The sequence below is a fragment of the Orycteropus afer genome, unplaced genomic scaffold (assembly GCF_000298275.1).
Source record: "Orycteropus afer afer isolate SDZICR_OR568_19922 unplaced genomic scaffold, OryAfe1.0 scaffold00656, whole genome shotgun sequence".
Classification (NCBI taxonomy): Eukaryota; Metazoa; Chordata; class Mammalia; order Tubulidentata; family Orycteropodidae; genus Orycteropus; species Orycteropus afer.
Genome location: NW_006922243.1, coordinates 684,730 through 705,047, shown reverse-complemented (window position 1 = coordinate 705,047; position 20,318 = coordinate 684,730). Strand labels below are relative to the sequence as shown.

Here is a 20,318-nt window from a genome sequence, read left to right as displayed (position 1 = left end):
GTTTAACTCACATGCCCGTACATTGTTTGGCTGGCAACCACAGGTGTGGGTTCAACTCCAGACCCGAAGGGCAGCTAGGGGCCATAGTCTCAGTGGTTCCACCAGGCTCTATCAGACCAGCAAACCTGATCCCCACCTTTTTTTTTTTTCCTCCAAATTATTTTGAGTTTTGTTCCACATTGTTCTCCCTCTCTATCAAGTATGTCCTACAAGATCCCCTTCCAAGTGGTAGCCGGGCACCATCTAGTTCTTCTGATCTCATAGTTGTTTAGGCTGCAGATTGGATGGTATACCAGTCGCTAGGACTAATTGTTTCCATGAATTTTGGTTTTTTTCATTCTTCTTTGTTTTGGACGAGGAGAGATCCATCATTGCATCTAGATGGCAGCTTGCTAGCTTTTAAGATCCCAGTTCTTAAAGACTCCTTTTAATCCTTAATAGTCTACTTGAAAAAATCTTTATCTACACTAGGATCATGAGAGTTTTCTTACAGTGTTACTTTAAAGAAATATCACTATTCTCTTTCTCATTGAGATTTATAATCCCCCTGGAATTGACTTCTGTGTATGGTGTGAGGTAGAAATTGACATTCTTGCCCCCCCCCCCCAAATATTAATATTCAGTTAACCCTATTTATTGGAAAGACCGTCTTTTTTGCCCACTTCCATGCAGTGTTACATAGATCAAAAATTAAGTATATGTAGGTGTGTGCCTCTGCTCTAGAATGTCTGTCTTATTCCACAGCCTTCATCTATTCTTCAGTGCTATATTGCTTAAATTGTGGTAGCTTTATAATAGATCTGCTTATCTGGAAGTATGAATCTTTTAGTTCCGTTCTTCAAAATTGTTTTGGATATTGTCTTTTCACCTTTCTAAATATGTATTAGATTTTTGCTTGTTGATTTACATACACACAGACACACACACACAGCAATTGCCATTGGGTTGGTTTCAACTCATGGTGACCCTACCTGTGTCTGAGTAGACCTACTCTATAGGGCTTTCAGTGGCTGATTTTTTGGAATACATTGCCAGGACATTTTTCTGAGGCACTTTATGTAGATGTACGCACATGTCCAACCTTTTGGTTAGCTGCTCAGCACATTAACCATTAGCACCACCCAGAAACTTTCACACATTCACTCTCTGCAAAAGCATTTGTCCTCCTCGAGTATTGATTGGGATTGCATTGAATCTGTAGATCACTTTAGAGAGAACTGATACTTTAAAAATACTGAGTCTTCCAACACATGAACATGGCATATTTCTCCATTCATTAGCGTCCTTAAAATTTTATTTTCTAATTCTTTATTGTTTGTATATAGAAATGGAATTGATTTTCTTATGACTTTAGAAATAGCAACAACACAGGTTAATTTTAACATTTAACGATTATGTACATTAGTGCTTAAAAAAATGTATTTTGTTTATATAATGCAGAATTTTTTATATTTTTTGGAATAATAAATGATCTATAAGGATGTTAGGCATTGAATTGTGTACCCCCAAAGCATATGTCACCTTGACTAGTCAGTCCATGGTCCTCAGTGGTTTGGCAATTGTGTAATGATATAATTTGGGTTTGCCAAACAACAATATATTCTCTCACAGTTTAGGAGACTTAGAAGTCTGAGTCCAGGGTACTAACCCTAGGAGAAGGCTATCTGTTGGCTCTGGAAGAAGATCCTACTTTTTTGAGCTTCTGCTCTTTGGTAATGTTCATGTAGGTTAACATCTCTTTTCTCCCATATCTACTTACTAGCTTGATTTAATCTCTTTTATATCTCAAAGAGATTGATGCAAGATATACCTTATAGCAATCCTGCCTTATTGATGTTACAGAGACAGTTCATTGCCATGAATATAATTATGATTATAACCATAGGCATAACCAAAACCCACTGCCATCAAGTGTGTTCAGGTTCACAGTGATCCACAGGCAGAGTAGTACTACTCCAAAGGGTTTCCAAGGTTTTCGTCTTTAGGGAAGCAAACTGCTTCATCTTGTCGTCTGAGGAGTGGCTGGTGGGTTCAAACCGCTGCCCTTTTGGTTAGCAGCCAAATGCCTTAACCACGGCACTACCAGAGCTCCTCAGGCATAGGGGTTAGGATTTACAACACAGATTTTGGGGAACACAGTTCAAGCCATAACAAAGGGTGGCATTCAACCAAAGTAATTCGTCATTGCTGTGGTTATGTATTTGGTGATAGAACATATGTAACATCCCTGTTTTATTTTCTTCTTCTTTGAATGCAGCAACTCCAGGTGGTTCCACTGTTTGGGGATATGCAGATAGAACTGGCAAGATACATAAAGACCAGTGCCCATTATGAGGAAAATAAATCTCGGTAGGGTTAAATCTTTCCGCATTGTCTTCATTGTATGGTTTTATTGCACCCTGCTTATTGATCTAGAGATAACAGCCTTTGACTTCCTCAGATGTTTGGAACTGCACTGTCTAATAAAGTACCCCTCATTACCAATGGGTATTAAATTTAAATTTATTAAAAAATAAAACAATATATTTATTTCTTAAACATTTCAAATGCTCAGTCTCTAGTGACTGCCATTTGGATAGCACAGAGTTAGAACATTTTCATAATCCTTGAGAGTTCTGTTGAACAGTGTTGATGAAGAATATAGACATGTAATAGCAGTAAACCCACTGCCATTGAGTTGATTCAGACTCAGAAAACCCCATTGAGTTTCTGAGGTGGTAAATACAGAAGTAGATTAACCCATCTTCCTTCCATCGAGTGGATGATGAGTTTGAACCACCAGAGCTCCTTATAGAAGGAGTAAAGAAGTGTAAAAGAATTCTTTAGGCCCAGTGGGACACCCACTGGTAAATGGTTAACCATCAGCTCTGGTCAGGGGGTGGGAGCATGCATGTGGCAGAGTTTACAAAACTGTCGCCTATGGCCAAATCTAACCTAGGCCTGCTTTTATGAGATCTTTTAGCTGAGAGCAGTCTTCAGCCACTCCTCGGAAGGAGGATTGATTGGGCTGTCTACATTTGGAGTGATAACTGGAAACCCAAAGAGGGGTTGATATGAGTCAGATCTGATCTGACGGCAGTCAGTTTGGTTTTTTTTTTTTTTTTTTTAAGTCTTCACTTACTTTGAGTTTTTTTTTCTTAAAATAAAAAATAAATAGAAGATGTGACAGTTATGTCATGGATAGGTAACCAAAAAATCTTAATATTTACTCTTTGCCTTTGACAACAAAAGTTTGCTAACCATTGCCATAAAGTATCTGTAGCACAAATGAAATGATAAATATATAACACTCTGCTGTAAATTCCATATAGCTAATTGAGTCTCATACAGTGTTTTTGTTGAGTTTCATTGAATGTTTATATCCATAGCTCAACCATGATTTTGACAAATGTGTTGCTTACTAATCTATTTATACTGTTTTGTGTCAACAGACTTTTCCTGTAAAGGCCAGATAGTAAATATTTTAGGCTTTCTGGGCCACTTGTAGTTTCTGTTGCATATTCTTATTTATTTATTTTTAAAATAACCCTTTGAAAATGTCAAAACCATTTTGTGTGGCTCTGTTGTTGTTAGGGGAGCTCTGGTAGCGTAGTGCCTAAGGCACTTGAGTGCTAACCAGAAGGCTGGCGGTTCAAACCCACCAGCCACTCCTCGGAAGGAAGGTTGGGCAATCTACTTCCGTAGTGATACTGCTTCAGAAACCCAAGGAGGGGTTGCTGTGAGTTGGGTCTGACTTGATGGCACATAACAACCACAACAACTGTTGCTGCTATGCACTGTCAAGTTGATTCCGACTCACATCGACCCCTTGGCTCCATGTGACAGTAGGACTGTGCCGTATGGTTTTTTTTTTTTTTTTTAAGCTATAATGTTTAAGGGAACAGCTGTTAGATTTTTCTTTTCTGGAGCTGCTGGGTAGGTTTGCTAACTCTTGTGCCACCAGGCTTCTGTAGGGCTATATGAAAACTGGTCACATTTAGCTTGGGCTGTAGTTTGGCCAACTTTGTGCTAATTTATTTCGAATAAATCTGATACTAAATCTGATATGTGATCTACTTTAGACTAATTCTCATCCTTATATAAATTATATTCATTAAATTGAAAGTTCTGTCAACTTCAACACTAAATCATGTTCTAATTGGTACCATTTACTGATTTCCCTAGTGTAAATATTCCCACCATGACTGATTTCAAGCTGCCAGCCTGACATGGCCAGTAGCATACAAGTACATAGTGTTTCCATCATAACAGATACAAAAGGTATAAATAAGTGGAGGTCATGTTGAACAGTAAAATTAGTAATATAATTAGGAAGTGTGTTGAGCAGTTACTTTCTTTCTTTTTAACAGAATTTGTCAATCTGTTGCATTTAGCACACAGGGCACACATAGGACTTCACACAAGGTGCACACAGGCTACACATGGGCCATACATTGGGTGCACACAGGTTGCACAGGGGGCACACATGCGCTGCACACTGGGTGCACATGGACTGCATACAGGCTTCACATGGGCCATTGTGGACAGTAGGGGGATAGCACTGTAATTTGTTGCTGTGCTACTACCTACTGTAGCTGTTGTGATTTAGCAGCATCATGCTGGGGCACTCTTCAGACAATGCCATTTTTCTCTTAATACAGATGGACATGTACTTCTTCGAGCAGCAGTCCTCAGTACAACATCTGTGAGCAGATGATCCAGATCCGAGAGGACCACATGCGCTTCATCTCAGAGCTGGCACGCTATAGCAACAGTGAGGTAAGCCCCAACTGCACTGAGGCTGCCTATGCTGGGGAGCCTGAGTTCTGCATGGAGACCACAGGGATCCATTTATTCTTGTACTCAAATATTATATTTAATCAATTGGCGGTACAAATTGTCCAGAAGAACATGGGGTCTTAGTGGGGCATACATAAACCTCATCTTCATAAGTGATTAGGACTCTTGTTTGTGCTGTTGTTCCTACCCATTGTAAAACAGTGAACACCTCCACCTGCTAAACTGTAGCCACCATGGGCTTCAGGATTTAATCACAAAATAAGTTCTTGGGAAGCTCTAGAAAGAATATGTGGAGCTGGTTTGCACCCATCCTGATCAAAGCTTTGACAGCATATGTTCCATATGTTTTTCTTTCATCTGGCTTCTGTTGTAGTACCATTGAAATGAAGATAAATGCTTTTCTCAGTTTATATTTTTTTGACAGCTTTGTTGTTGTTAGGTGCGTCCAGTAGATTCTGACTAATAACACCATGTGACAGAGTAGAACTGCCCCGTAGGGAAGCAGATCACCAGGTCTTTCTGCTGAGGAAACTTGGTGGGTTTGAATCATCAGCCTTTCAGTTAGCAGCCAAGCATTTAACTGTTACACCAGCAAAGCTCCTATATAACAGTTTTGTAGATAACCTTAACATAATATATAATTCACCCATTTAAATTGTACAATTCAGAAGTTTTCAGTATATTCACAGAGTTGGGCAGTCATCACAACAATCAATTTTAGAACATTTTCATCATCCCACAAAGAACGCCTGTATCCATTAGCAGTCATTTCCCATTTTTCTTCCTTGACCCATTGGCAGTTTAATTTCTATATGTTTGTGTATTTTCCAATTTTTTTCCTGCTATTGATTTCTGGTTTCATTCCAGTTTCGTCAGATAAAATTTTGTAGGATTCTATTCTTTTTAAATACATATTTGCCTTGTGACCTAACATGTTATCCTTCCTCTTTTCACTTTCTTCTTGGTGTCCTTTAATGACTATTTTTAATTTTGTATGTATTACAAATTTTATCTATTTTTTATTTGGTTGCTTGTGCTTTTGGTATTGAAAAACCCATCCCCTGAGCCAAGGCCATGAAGATTTGCTCCTATGTTTCCTTTAAAGAATTTTTTAATTTTAACTCTTACCTTTAGATTGGTGATTTATTTAATTAATTTTTGTTCATTGTTTTGCATGTGGCCTATTCAGTTATCACTATACCATTTTTTGAAGAGACTGTACTTTCCCCCATTAAATCGCTTTGTCACCCTTGTTGAAAGCCTATTGACTATAAACATGAAGGCCTATTACTGGACTAAAAATGATATTTCATTGGTGTTTTGGTTACCTAGTGCTGCTCTGATGGGAATATACCACCAGTGGGATGGCTTGAAGAAGCAGGAGTTTATTCTCTTACATTTTGGAGGCTTTAAGTCCGATTTCAAAGTGCCAGGCTCTAGGGGCTGGGTGAAATCCCCTTGGCCTTGGGCTTCAGCTCTTCCTCCTGCTCCCGGTCCACTGGCCCACTCAGAATGTTGCTGGCTACTGAGACTGACAAGCTCAAGGTTGACAAATAAGAAGGTGCAGTTCCAATGTTACCAAACCACATGGCAGGCCATTAATTCAAGTCCATTGAAAGTCCCAAGGTCAACAGAGCATGGCAGGCTTCTGAAAAATGACATGGCTACATGCAAAGTTCAAGCGTGCCATAAGCTAGAGACCATTCCCAAAGCTACGTCTTGTAATCGGGAAGCAGAACACAGCCCTAAAGCAGCTACTCACCTGCTTGAGGTAGATCCCACCGTGGAGTTGATTGCCAGTCTCATCATGGGTAATAAATACCACCAGCTGCCCACCTACTCATCCAGGCTCAGCCAAGTTGACACACAACCTTAGCTACCACAATTCCACCCCTTGTCAACTTGGCATCTGTAAAGATCTTCAGTGGGTGGTATCTGTACAGATCTCCTTCACTGGGTGGCTCCAGTCCCCCCTAGTTTTTCTCAGTGGTGACCTCACCCTCTTGGCCTGGTGGGCCCTGCTGCTCTCCCTCTGGTGCATGGCAGCCCTTCCACCTCACTCTTGGGCAGCAGCTATGACTCCATCCCACTGGCTCACATGAATAAGCAACCCCATACTCCAGAATCATGTTGGTGAAGGTCTGGCTCTTTGAAACCTAGATGGCTGTGGTGGTTCCAGCCCCATAGGCAATGGTCCTACCCTGGTGGCTGAGCAGCTCTGCTTCCCATTTCCTTGGTCTTTCTGCTTCTGCTGATTAATGCCTGAGGGACAACCCACTCTGCCAGGAATCTTCTTGACTAAAGGACACTTAGCTTCCCTGCTGCGTGGGCTGGCTAACCTGCTACTCCATCTCATGCTGGTTGGTCCCTTGTACCAATTAATGCCTAAAGGCAACCCACTCTGCTAGGAGGCTCCCTACCCAGTGGCATCCAGCTTTCTCCTCCATGGGCGAGTAAGACTGTCACTATCTCATGCTGGTCTCTGGGCTCTGCTACTGCCATCCCTCATGCTGGTCTCTTGGCTTTGCTACTGCTGTCTCTCATGCCACATGCTGGGATCTCTCTGCCGGTGTCTTGGGTCAAGGACACACTCCACTCGTGTTTCTACATTTTAGCTATCTGTCGGAGCAGCACCCCACTCTCTCGGTACTATATTTTGTTTTGGTTACCTAGTGCCGCTCTGAGAAGAATAGATGACCAATGGGATGGCTTGAACAAGCAGGAGTTTATTCTCTTAACAGTTTGGAGGCTTTAAGTCTGAGTTCAAAGTGCCAGGCTCTAGGGGCTGGGTGAAAACCCCTCAACCTTGAGCTTCAGCTCTGCCTCCTGCTCTCAGCCCACTGGAGCTAGAGGCTTTTCTTCACTCAGGTAGCTGCTGGCTGCTGAGGCTGACAAACCCAAGGTTGACAAGTAAAAAGACATAGTCCCAATGTTATCAAACAACGTGGCAGGGCATTAATTCAAGTCCATTGAAAGTCCCAACGTCAGCACAACATGGCAGGCTGCTGAACAATGACACAGCTAAATGCAGGGTTCAAGCATGTCATAAGCTAGAGATCATTCCCAAAGCTGTTTCTTATATATGGAAAGCAAACCATAGCCCTTAAACAGGTACTCAGCTGCTTGTGGCGCATCCCACCATGGAGCTGATTTCCGGTCTCATTATGGAGAATAACTACCACCAGCTGCCCAGCCACTCAACCAGGCCCAACCAAGTTGACACACAACCTTAACTACCACAATTTCTATCCAAGACTATTTTGTACACCCACTTCTGACTTATTGACATAGCTAGATTTCAAATACTCTAACTCATTAAGGTCATTATCCAAAAATGAGCATTATGTGAAAAAGATGATGACCACATCAGATCCCAAAATTGAGAATGAGTACATCTTTACATAACTGCAAAAGTACATCATTATTTAACTCCCAAATTACATCATTACGTAACTGCCTAACTACCGAGAATCATGGCCCAGCCAAGTTGTCTCATAACTGTCCCAGCCAAGGGGACAACACAGCAGAGCAGCAGCCAGGGATCCAGGTAAGAGGAGTGATCCAGGCCCTTCCCTCCAACAAGAAGGAAAGCAGAAGAAAGTCAAGCCAGAGGGGATAACAGAGCAGCACAGCAGTCAGGGATCCAGGTAAGAGGAGGGACTCAGGCTCCACCCCAACAGACAGGAAAGTGGGGGAAAGCGAAGCCAGAGGGGACGACAGCAGAGCATCAGCCAGGAACCCAGGTAAGGGGAGGGACTCAGGCCCCACTCCCACCAGATAGAAAAGGGGAAAAGCAAAACCAGAGGGGACAACAGAGCAGAGTAGCAGCCAGGGATCCAGGTAAGGGGAGGGACCCAGGCCCCACCTCCAGCAGGAAGGAAAGTGGGGGAAAGTGAAGCCAGAGGAGATGACACAGCAGAGCAGCAGCCAGTGATCCAGGTAAGGGGAGGGACCCAGGCTCCACCTCAACAAGCAGGAAAGTGGGGAAAATAGAACCCAGAGGGACTATAGACCAGCGTAGCCCCAGGGATCCAGGTAAGAGCAGGGCAGAGAGGTTCAGAAAAGCTAAGTGAGACAAACTTGTCTGTCAGTTTGTTGCACTATTGTGTCTTATGTGTTGCTGTGAGGCTTGAGGCTGTGCCACTGGTGTTTCAAGTGCTGGCAGGGTTGCACTTGGTGCAGAGGTTTCAATGCCGCTTTCACACTGAGACGGGCTAGGAAGAAGGAAGAGGCCATCTACTTCTCAAAGAATTGGCCAGGGAAAACCTTATGAATAGCAGAGAAACACTGTCTGATACATTACTGTGCAGCTTTATGAATAGCCCAGAAACGTTGTTGGATACAGTGCAGGAGGACAAGTCCTTTAGGTCAGAAGGCTTTCTAAATATGACTAGGAAAGAGATTTATCATCAGCGTAGCACCAGCCTTACTGATACGCATAAAGTAAACCTTTTGAGACCTCCATTTGCCGATGTGGCACGACTCAAATTGAGGATAAGTAGCTGCAAACATCCATTAGTAATTGGAACATGGAATGCACGAAGGATGAATCTAGGAAAACTGGAAGTTGTCAGAAATGAAATGGAATGCATAAAGATTGATATTCTAGATGTTGTTGTTATGTGCTGTTGAGTTGCACCCGACTCACAGCGATGCCTCCTTGGGTTTCCGAGGAGGTATCACTACAGAAGTAGATTGCCCAACCTTCCTTCCGAGGAGTGACTGGTGGGTTAGAACTGCCAGCCTTCTGGTAAGCAGTCAAGTGCCTTATGCACTATGCTACCAGAACTCCTATTCTAGACATTAGTGACCTGAAATGGACTGGTTTTTGCCATTTTGAATCAGACAACCATATGATCTACTACGCCAGGAATGACAATTTGAAGGGGAATGGTGTGGCATTCATCATCACAAAGGATGTTTCAGGATCTGTTCTGAAGTACAATACTGTCGGTGATAGGATAATAATCCATGTGCCTACAAGGAAGACCAGTTAATAGGACTATTATTAAAATTTATGCACCAACCATGAAAGTCAAAGATGAGGAAATTGAAGATTTTTTATCAACTTCTGCTGTCAGAAATTGACCAAACGTGCAATCAAGATGTGTTAATTATCATTGGTGACTCAAGTGCATGAAGAATCACCAGTAGTTGGGAAATTTGGTTTTGTGACAGAAATAACACTGGAGATCGCATTATAGAATTTTGCAAGGCCAACGACTTACTTATTCATTGCAAATACGTTTTGTCAACAACACATATGGTGGCTGTACATGTGGACTTTGCCAGATGGAATACACAGGAATCAGATTGACTGCATCTGTGGCAAGAGGTGATGGAAAAGCTCAATATCTTCAGCCAAAAGAAGGCCAGGAGCTGATTGTGGAACAGACCATCAACTGCTCATATGCAAGTTCAACTTGGTGTTGAAGACAATTAAGACAAGTTCACAAGAGCCAAAATGTGATCTTGAATATATCCCTCCTGAATTTAGAAACCATCAAAAGAATAGATTTGATGCATTGAACACCAGTCACTGAAAACCAGAAGATTTATGGGATGACATCAAGAACATCATCCGTGAAGAAAGCAAGATGTCATTAAAAAGGCAAGAAGAAAAGACTAAAAGGGATGTCAGAAGAGACTACTTGCCCTTGAGTGAATAGTAGCTAAAGCAAATGGGAGAAAGGACAAGATAAAAGAGCTGAACAGAAGATTTCAAAGAGCAGCTCGAGCAGATGAAACCAATTTCTGTAATGAAATGTGCAAAGACCTGAAGTTAGAAAGCCAAAAGGGAACACGTTTGACATTTCTCAAGTTCAAAAAATAAAAGAAAAAATTTAAGCCTGAAGTTGCAATATTGAAAGATTCTATGGCCAAAATAATGAATGATGCAGGAAGCATAAAGAAGATGGAAGGAATACACAGAGTCACTGTACCAAAAAGAGTTGGTTGATGTTCATCTATTTCAGGAGGTGGCATATGATCAAGAACCAGTGGTACTGAAGGAAGAAGTTGAAGCTGCACTGAAGGAATTGGAGAAGAACAGGGCTTCAGAAAATGACAGGAATACCCATTGAGATGTTTCAACAAACGGATGCCCCGCTGGAGGCATTCACTCGGATGTGCCAAGAGATTTGGAAGACAGCTACCTGGCCAACTGACTGGAAGAGATCCCTATTTGTATCCATCCCAAAGAAAGGTGATCCCACAGAATATGGAAATTATTGAATAATATCATTAATATTGCATGCAAGTAAAATCTTACTGAAGATAATTCCAAAATGGTTGTGGCAGTATATTGACCGAGAACTTCCAGAGGTGGGGGTTGGATTCAGAAGAGGACGTGGAACAAGGGATATCATTGCTGATGCAGATAGATCTTTGCTTAAAGCAGAGAATACCAGAAAAATGTTTAGTTGTGTTTTATGGACAGTGCAGAAGCATTGGATTGTGTGGATCATAACAAATTATGGTGAACATTGAGAAGAATGGGATTTCCTAAACACTTGATTGTACTTGTGAGGAACCTGTACATAGACCAGGAAGCTGTCTGAACAGAACAAGGGGACACTGCATGGTTTAAAATCAAGAAGGAAGTGTGTCACGGTTGTATCCTTTCACCATACTTATTCAATGTATATCCTGGGCAAATAATCTGAGAAACTGGACTGTATGAAGAGGAACGTAGTACCAGAATTGGAGGAAGAATAATCATTAACAGCCTGCAATAGGCTGATGACACATCTTTGCTTGCTGAAAGTGAGGAATACTTGAAGCACTTACTGATGAAGATTGAAAAATAAGTCTGCATTACAGATTATATCTCAATATAAAGAAAACAAAAATTCTCATAACTGGACCTGTAAGCAGCATCATGATAAATGGAGAAAAGATTGAAGTTGTCAAAGACTTCACATTGCTTCGTTCTACAATTGACACCAATGGAAGCAGCCGTCAGGACATCAGATGACGTCAAGCATTGGGCAGGTCAGCTGCAAAGGACCTCTTTCAGGTGATGAAGAGCAAAGATGTCTCTGAAGACTAAGGTGTGCCTGACACAAGCCATGATATTTTCAGTTGCCTCATATGCATGTGAGTGCTGGAGAATCAATAAGGAAGCCTGGAGAAGAATTGATGCTTTTGAGTTGTGGTGCTGGCGAAGAATGCTGAAAGTACCATGGACTGCTAAAAGAACTAAGAAGTCTGTCCTGGAGGAAGTGCAGCTGTAATGCTACTTGGAAGCAAGAATGGCCAGACTTTATCTCACCTACTTAGTTCATGTTGTCAGAAGGGACTGTTCCCTGGAGAAGGATGTCATGCTTGGTAAAGTGGAGGGTCAATGCAGGAGGAGAAGGCCCTCAACGAGATGGATTGATGCAGTGGCTGCAGCGATGAGCTCAAGTCTAGCGGGGATTGAGGTGCTGGCATAGGACCAGGTGGTGTTTCGTCCTGCTGTATGTATGGTCACTATGAGTCCATGATGACTTGATGACACCTAACAAGAACAACATCACAGCCAACATTACTCATGCCTTGCACTTCAGTTTTTGTTATTGTTAGGTGTATGCCGTTATTGCACAAAACAATTATATAGTAAGTTTTTTATTATTGGTATAAATGCAAAATGTCATACACCAAGATAGTCATTAAGTGAGGAGTAGGTGTACTAAACTATTTTGATTATTGTAGCTTTGTAGTAAACTCTGAAATGGAAATGCATGAGTCCTCCAATTTAGGTCTTGGTTAAAGATTATTTTTTTTTCTATCTGGATCCTTTGTATTTCCGTATTAATTTTTTGATCATATTGTCAATTCCTACAAAAAATGGCAGGTGACATTATGATACAAATTACATTTGAATCTGTAGATTGCTTTGGGGGAAGAATGGAAACATTAAGCTTTCTAATCAGTGAAGGAAATTTCTTCATTTATTTGTTGTTGTTAGATGCTGTTGAGTTGGCTCTGACTTTTAGTGACCCTGTATACAACAGAATGAAGCACTGCTCGGTCCTTCACCATTCTTACAATTTCTGGTATACTTGTGCCCATTGTTGCAGTCCATCTTGTTGAGGGTCCTCCCCTTTTTTACTGACCCCCTACTTTATCAAGCATGATATCCTTCTCCAGGGACTGGTACATTCTGGCAACATGACCAAAGTAGATGAGACAAAGTCTGGTCATTCTGTCTTCTAAGGAGCATTCTGCCTTCACTTCTTCCAGGTTGTTTGTTCTTCTGGCAAAGAAAGTATTCTTCATCCACACTACGATACAAAGGCATCAACTCTCTGTTTCAGTCTTCCTTATTCATTGTCCAGCTTTTACATGCACATGAGGCAAGTGTAAATACCATGGCTTGGGTCAGATGTACCTTATTCTGCAAAGTGACATCTTTGCTCCTTAACACTTTAAATGGATCTTTTCCAGCAGATTTTTCCAGTGCAGTATGACATTTGAATTCTTGACTGCTTTTTCCATGGTAATGATTTTGAATCCAAGTAAAATGAAATTCCTGACAACCTCAATCTTTTCTCCATTTATTGTGGCATTGCTTATTGGTCCACTTGTGAGGATTTTTGTTTTCTTTATGTTGAAGTGTAATCTATACTGAAAGCTGTAGTGTTCAGTGAGTACTTCAAGTCTTCACTTTTGGCAAACGACGTTGTGTCATCTGCATATTGCAGGTTGTTAATGAGTCTTCCTGTTATCCTAAGCCATGTTTTTCTTTATATAATCCAGCTTCTTTGATTGTTTGCTCAGCATACAGATTGACTATTTTTCAGTAGCCTTTACTTTTCATAGTACAAGTTGGTACTTCATTAGTTAAATGTACTTGTATTTTCTTTTTGATGTCATTATAGCTCAGCTTTTCTAAATTGTGATTTGAGTGAAAGTTTACAGAGCAAATTGGTTTTCCATTCAACAATTTATACACATTTTGTTTTGTGACGTTGGTTGCAATCCCCGTAGTGTTAACAGCATTCATCACATTTCCTCCTTATGGTTACCATTTCCCTTTGTCCTTCTTTCCTATCCATGTGTACCTTCTGAGCTTTATCCTTGGGAAAATATGCTGCCCTTTTGGGTGTTTCGTTGTTCTAAGGAGTGCATACCTCAGTGGTGTTATTATTCACCTCATGGGCTTTTTTGTGGTTTGTGTGGAAGCTGAGCTGCAGGACATATGAGTGAGTTCAGTTTCAGACCTGAAGGGTAGCTAATGGCCATAGTCTCAGGGCTTCCACCAGTCTCTATCAGACAAGTAAGGCTGGTCTTTTTTATTATTTTCAGATTTGTTCCACATTTTTCCCCACTCCGTGTATAGTACCTAAGGCATTTGGCTACTAACCAGATGGTTGGAAGTTTAAACCCCACCAGCCACTCTGCAGAAGGAAAGCTGGGCAATCTGCTTCTCTAAAGATTGTTGTTGTTGCTGTTATGTGCCGTCGAGTCGGCCCCGACTCATAGCGACCCCTCCTTGGGTTTCCGAGGCAGTATCACTACAGAAGTAGGATTGCCCAACCTTCCTTCCGAGGAGTGGCTGGTGGGTTTGAACCGCCAGCCTTCTGGTTAGCAGTCAAGTGCTTTAGCCACTATGCTAAAGATTACTGCCTCAGAAACCCAAAGGGGGTCGATATGAATTGGAATCAACTTGGTGGTAGTGAGGTTTTTTTTTTTTTAAATCCAGTATCTCCAATTTTGCTCCCTCTCTGAGTGGTTAGTAATAGTAGCCGACACCATTTAGTTCTTTTTCTTGTTTTGTGATTTTGGTGAAAGTTTGTGGAGCAAATTCATTTTCCATTCAACAGTTTATACACATTTTGTTTAGTGACAGTGATTGCAGCCCCCAAAATGTAACAGCTTTTTTCCCACTTCCTCCCAGTGTCCTTATTTTCTGTGCATTCCTGCCATCTGAACTGTCTTCCTGTGCAAATGCTGCCCTTCCCTTCTCCCATGGTTGATCTAAGGAGTGTGCTTAGCTAGTGTAATTATTGTTTGGCTGGAAGCTAAGCCATGGGGAGTGTGTTTAATTCCAGGTGAAAAGGGTGGTTAGGGGCCATAGTTTTCACTAGTCTCTATCAGACCAATTATCTAGTCTGGTTTTTTTTTTCAGTTTTGTTCCATATTTTTCTCCTACTCTACCCAGAATCTCCAATTTTGATCCCTTTCCGAGTGGTTGGTAGTGGTAGCCAGGCATCATCTTGTTCTTCTGGTCTCAGCGTCATATAGAGTGAAGTTCCTATGGTTCCTTCAACTAATTGTTTCCATATGTCTTTGATTTTTCACTCTTCTTTGCCCCAGACAGGGAGAAACCAATAGTTGCATCTGAGTCTCACTAAAGTAGGATGTGGAACAGTGTTTTTGTGTAATATGTTAAGCCAATTGACCTTGATGTCTCCTGCAACCATGAGTCCAGTGACTTATTCCTTCTTGGTGTTTGATTGTGGCTAATAATTTATCATAACTTTGTCCTTTGTTAGCTCCATTTTATATATATGGACATTCTTTGTGTGTGTGTGTGTGAGAGAGAGAGAGAGAGAGAGAGAGATTTGGGTGAAGTTTACAGAGCAAATTCATTTTGCATACAGCAGTTCTTACACGTTTTGTTTCATGACATTATTGTAATCCCCATAATGTAATATTTTTCTCCCTGCTTTCTCACTGTGCTTACTTTTTCCCTGTGTCCTTCTTTCCTGTGCATTCCTTTCTTTGAGCTTTCTCCCTGTGCACATACTGCCCTTTTGGTCTCCCATGATTGATTGTTCTAAGGACTGTCCCTACCTGGTATAAATGTTCACCTTATATGTCTGTCTATTGTTTGACTGCATGCTATGGAACTGAGTTAAATTCCAGGCCTAAAGGGTGAGTAGGGCCCTAGTCTTAGTGGTTTCAACAGTCTCTATCAGTAAGCCTGGTCTTTTTTATAATTTTGAGTTTTGTTTCACATTTTTCTCCCATTCTATCCACGATTGCCAGACTGATCCCTTCTGGTCTCATGGTCATGTAGGCTGAGGTTTTCATGGTCCACTAGTCCCTTGGACTGTTTCTGTGCGTCTTGTGTTATCTTCCTCCTTCTTTGCTCCAGATGAGGAAAGACCAGTTATTGCATCTAGATGGCCCCTTACAAGCTTTTAAAACCCTGGTCTCTACTCACCAAAGTAGGATGTATAACAGTGTTTTTCTGTAGTATGTCATGCTAGAGGAGCTCTGATAGTGTAGTTCTTAAGGCACTTGATTGCTAACCAGAAGGTTGGAGGTTCAAACCCACCAGCCGCTCCTCAGAAGGAAGGTTGGGCAATCTACTTCCATAGTGATACTGCCTTGGAAACTCAAGGAGGGGTCGCTGTGAGTCGGGTCCTACTCAATGGCATATAACAACAACATGTTATGCCAGTGGAGCTTGTTGTCCCCCCTGGCCATGGTCCCAAGTCCACAGCCTAGTAACTTGCTCCCCGAGGGAACTGTGGCTAGAAATTTATCTTAACTTTGCCCCCTGTTCCCCTGTTCTATTTATATGATCTCTGTTATAGCACGTACAAATATTGTCTGCCAAACTTATATATGGTTATAGGTATATTCATTTTTGCTTAGCCATACCTGATCATTCAGCTTGTATGCCTATATATCTACCCATGGATGAGTATTTGTTATTACTGATAATGCAGTGTTGTGTATGCAGAGTTGTTTATCTTCATTCTTCGTACCACTTGTGCACCTCTCTGTGTCTTCCTTTTCCTTAGTGTTGCTATGTTGGTCACTCACTTTTGGTATATTGCCTTTCCCCTCACCTAAATCAATACTTGTGTTTTACCAATCTAGTGATTTTCCCTTTATTCCCCTCCTATCCCTGGTAACCAGCACAGAAAATTTCCTTCAATATGTAAACCTTTCTTTGATTTTTTGCAGTGGCGTAGTAATACAGTATTTGGATTTGTATGGTTGACTTATTTCATTCAGCATACTGTTGTCCAAGTTCATCTGCATTATGAGGTGTTTCATGTATTCTAGATTATTCTTTAATGTTGCATAGTATTCCATTGTGTGTGTGTATGTAGTTTGGCTATTCCTTTGTCCGTTGATGGACAATTAAGATTGTTTCCTTTTCTTTGCTTTTGTGAATAGTGTTGCGATGAGCTTGGATGTGCATATATCTATTCGTGTCCTGGCTCTCACTTCTTTAGGATATATACCTGGTAATGGGATTGCTGGATCAAATGGTATTTCTGTTCCCAACTTTTCAAGGAATTGCCATGCCATTTTCCACAGTGATCATATCATTTTTCAGTCCCACCAGCTGTGAATAGGAGTCTCCATCTCGCCACATCCTCATCAGCATTTGTTACTTTCTGTCTTGTTGAACTTTGCTAGACCGCTGGGGTGAGATGGTATCTCATTTTTCTTTTGATTTGCATCTCTCTAATGGTTAATCATTGTGAACATTTCTTCATGTGTTTGTTGGCTGCTTGCATATCTTCTTTGGTGACGTATCTATTCATGTCTTCTGCCAATTTTTAAGTTGGACATTTTAAATATGGACATTCTTATAGGAGCTCTGGTAGCATAGTGCCTAAGGCACTTGACTGCTAACCAGAAGGCTGGCGGTTCAAACCCACCAGCCACTCCTTGGAAGGAAGATGGGGCAATCTACTTCTGTAGTGATACTGCCTCGGAAACCCAAGGAGGGGTCACTATGTGTCGGGTCTGACTCGATGGCACATAAAAACAACAACAACATAGCACATACAAATATGCATGTGGAAATACCATCTACCAAACACATGTATTCCCTTCTGGCTACCCATGGTGTTACCTGTCTACCTACATATCCACCCATAAATTAATATTGTTATTAATGATAATGCAGTGTTGTATATGTAACAGTATTTACTTTTGTTCTCTGTAACTCTTGTGCACCTTTCTGTGTCTCCCTTTTCCTTAGTATTGTTGTGCTGGTCACTCACTTTTGGTATATTGCCTTTCCCTTCACCCAAATCAATACATGTCCCTTACCTAATTAGTAATTCACCCTCCTCCCTCCTCCCATCCCTTCTCACCATGAAAGAATGTTTCTTTTCATGTGAAAACCTTTCCTTGAGTTTGTATAATTGTTGACTCATAAAATATCTGTCCTTTTGTGTTTTATTTCACTCAGCAGTGTCCTCCAAGTTGATACATGTAATGAGGTGTTTTGTGGATTCCTCATTATTCTTTAATGCTACATAGCATTTCATTGTGTGTAGATGCCATTGTTTATTTACTCATTCATCCACTGATGGGCACTTAGGGTGTTTCAGTCTCTTTGCCATTGTAAATAGTGCTACTGTGAACATGAGTGTGCATATATGTTTTTGTGTTCTACCTTTCAAATCTTCAGGACACATTTGTGCTACTGGGATTGCTGGATCACGTTCTTTCTTTATCCAACTTTTGTTTTTTTAAAATTGTGATTTTGCTGAAAGTTTACAGAGCAAATTCACTTTCCATACAGCAGTTCACATACACTTTCTCTCATAACATTGACTACAATTTACCACAATGCAACAGCTCCCCTGCCATTTCTTCCCAATAGTTACCTCTTCCCTGTGTCCATCCCTCCATGCACTCCTGCCCCCTGAGCTATCTCCCTGTACATAAACAGCCCTTCTTTCTCCCATGATTGTTCTCTCTACTTGAGGTAAATGTTCAACTCATATGCCTGTCTTTTGTTTGGCTGGAAGCCACAAGTGTGGGTTCAATTCCAGACCTGAAGGGCAGCTAGGGGCCATAGTCTCAGTGATTCCACATAGTCTCAGTGGTTCCATCAGGTTTTATCAGACTAGTGAACCTGGTCCCCCCCTTTCTTATCCCCCCTAAATGATTTTGAGTTTTGTTCCACATTGCTCTCCCTCTCTATCAAGGATCTCCTACATAGATGCCCCTCCAAGTGGTTGACTTTGGTAGCCGGGCACCATCTAGTTCTTCTGGTCTCATGGTCATGTAGGCTGCAGATAGCATGGTATATGAGTCGCTAGGACTAACTGTTTTCATGAATCTTTGGTTTTCATAATTCTTCTTTGCTCTGGACAAGGAGAGACCCATTGTTGCATCTAGATGTCTGCTTGCAAGCTTTAAGATCCCAGTTGCTACTCACCAAAATAGGAGATGGAACAGTGTTTGTGTAGTGTGATATGCCAATTGAGCTTGAGGTCCCCTGTGACTATGGTCCCGAGCCCACAGTTTCAACTACTCACTTTCTTTGGGCAGCTGGCCAAGAAGTGACTACTGCCTTGCCCCTGGTCAGCTCTACTACATACCTGGGGATTCTTACAGAACATACAAATAGACTTGTAGAACCATACACATGATCTTGGGTACACTTCTACCCCTGCATAGAGACATACCTAATAGTTCAGCCTGTCTACCCATTTACCCACCTGTATACCCATGTTTGCCTTCACTGACAATGCAGTACTGTATGTGCAAAAGGGTTCATCTTTGTTGTCTGTACCTCCCATGTACCCCTCTATATCTTCGTCTTCCTGAATGCCACCATATTGATCACTCACATTTGGTACATTGCCCTTCTCTTCACTCAAATCAATACTTGTCTCTACCTAACAGTGTTCCCTACCCTCCACTCAGACCCCTGGTAACCAACAAAGAAAATTTCCTTCCATATATAAATGTTTCCTTGACTTTTTAAAGTAATGACCTAATACAATATTTGTCCTTCTGTGATTAACTTATTTCACTCAGCATAATGTTCTCCAAGTTCAACCATGTTATGTGGTGTTTTGAAGATTCTACGTTATTCTTTATGGTTGCATAGTATTCCATTGTGTGTATGTACCTTAGTTTGGTTATCCATTCTTCAGTTGATAGACACCTATGTTGTTTCTGTCTGTTGGCTATTGTAAATAGTGCTGCGATGAGCATGGGTGTGCATATGTCTGTTCTTGTCATGGCTCTCAGTTCTTTAGGATATATACCTAGTAATGGAATGGCTGGGGCAAATGGTATTTCTAATTCCATCTTTTGAAGGAATTGCCACTGCTTTCTACAGTGGTTGTACCGTTCTACAATCCCACCAGCAGTGTATGAGAGTCCCAGTCTCTCTGCATCCTCACCAGCATTTGTTATTTTCTATCTTGTTGAACTTTGTCACTAGTGCTGGGGCAAGATGGAATCTCATTGTTGTTTTGATTTGCATCTCTTTACTTGCTAATGATTGTGAGCATTTCTTCATATGTTTATTGGCCACCTGAATATCCTCTTTGGTGAAATGTGTATTCATGTCTTATACCCATTTTGTAGTTGGCTTATTTGTCTTTTTGTTGTTGAGGGGTTGTAGTTCTCTATAAGTTCTAGAGATAAGACCCTTGTCAGATATGTCGTTGACAGATATTTTTTCCCAGTCTGTAGGTTCTCTTTTGACTCTCTTGGAGAAGTCTTTGGAAGCACATGAAAATTTGATTTTTAGAAGGTCCCATTCATCTAGTTTCGCTTCTGTTGTTTGTGCATTTTGAGTTATGCTTGATAGTCTATTTATGCCATATATT

At 41.2% G+C, this 20,318-nt stretch overlaps 1 protein-coding gene across 1 annotated transcript in view; it reads left to right on the top strand.

The window, feature by feature from the left end:
- CYFIP1 (cytoplasmic FMR1 interacting protein 1) overlaps nucleotides 1-20,318 on the top strand; it is a 228,458-nt gene that overhangs the window by 25,548 nt on the left and 182,592 nt on the right. Inside the window, exons 9-10 of the mRNA XM_042783094.1 lie at nucleotides 2,258-2,349; nucleotides 4,641-4,758. Coding sequence (XP_042639028.1) covers nucleotides 2,258-2,349; nucleotides 4,641-4,758 — 210 coding nt within the window. The remainder of the gene's footprint in view (nucleotides 1-2,257; nucleotides 2,350-4,640; nucleotides 4,759-20,318) is intronic.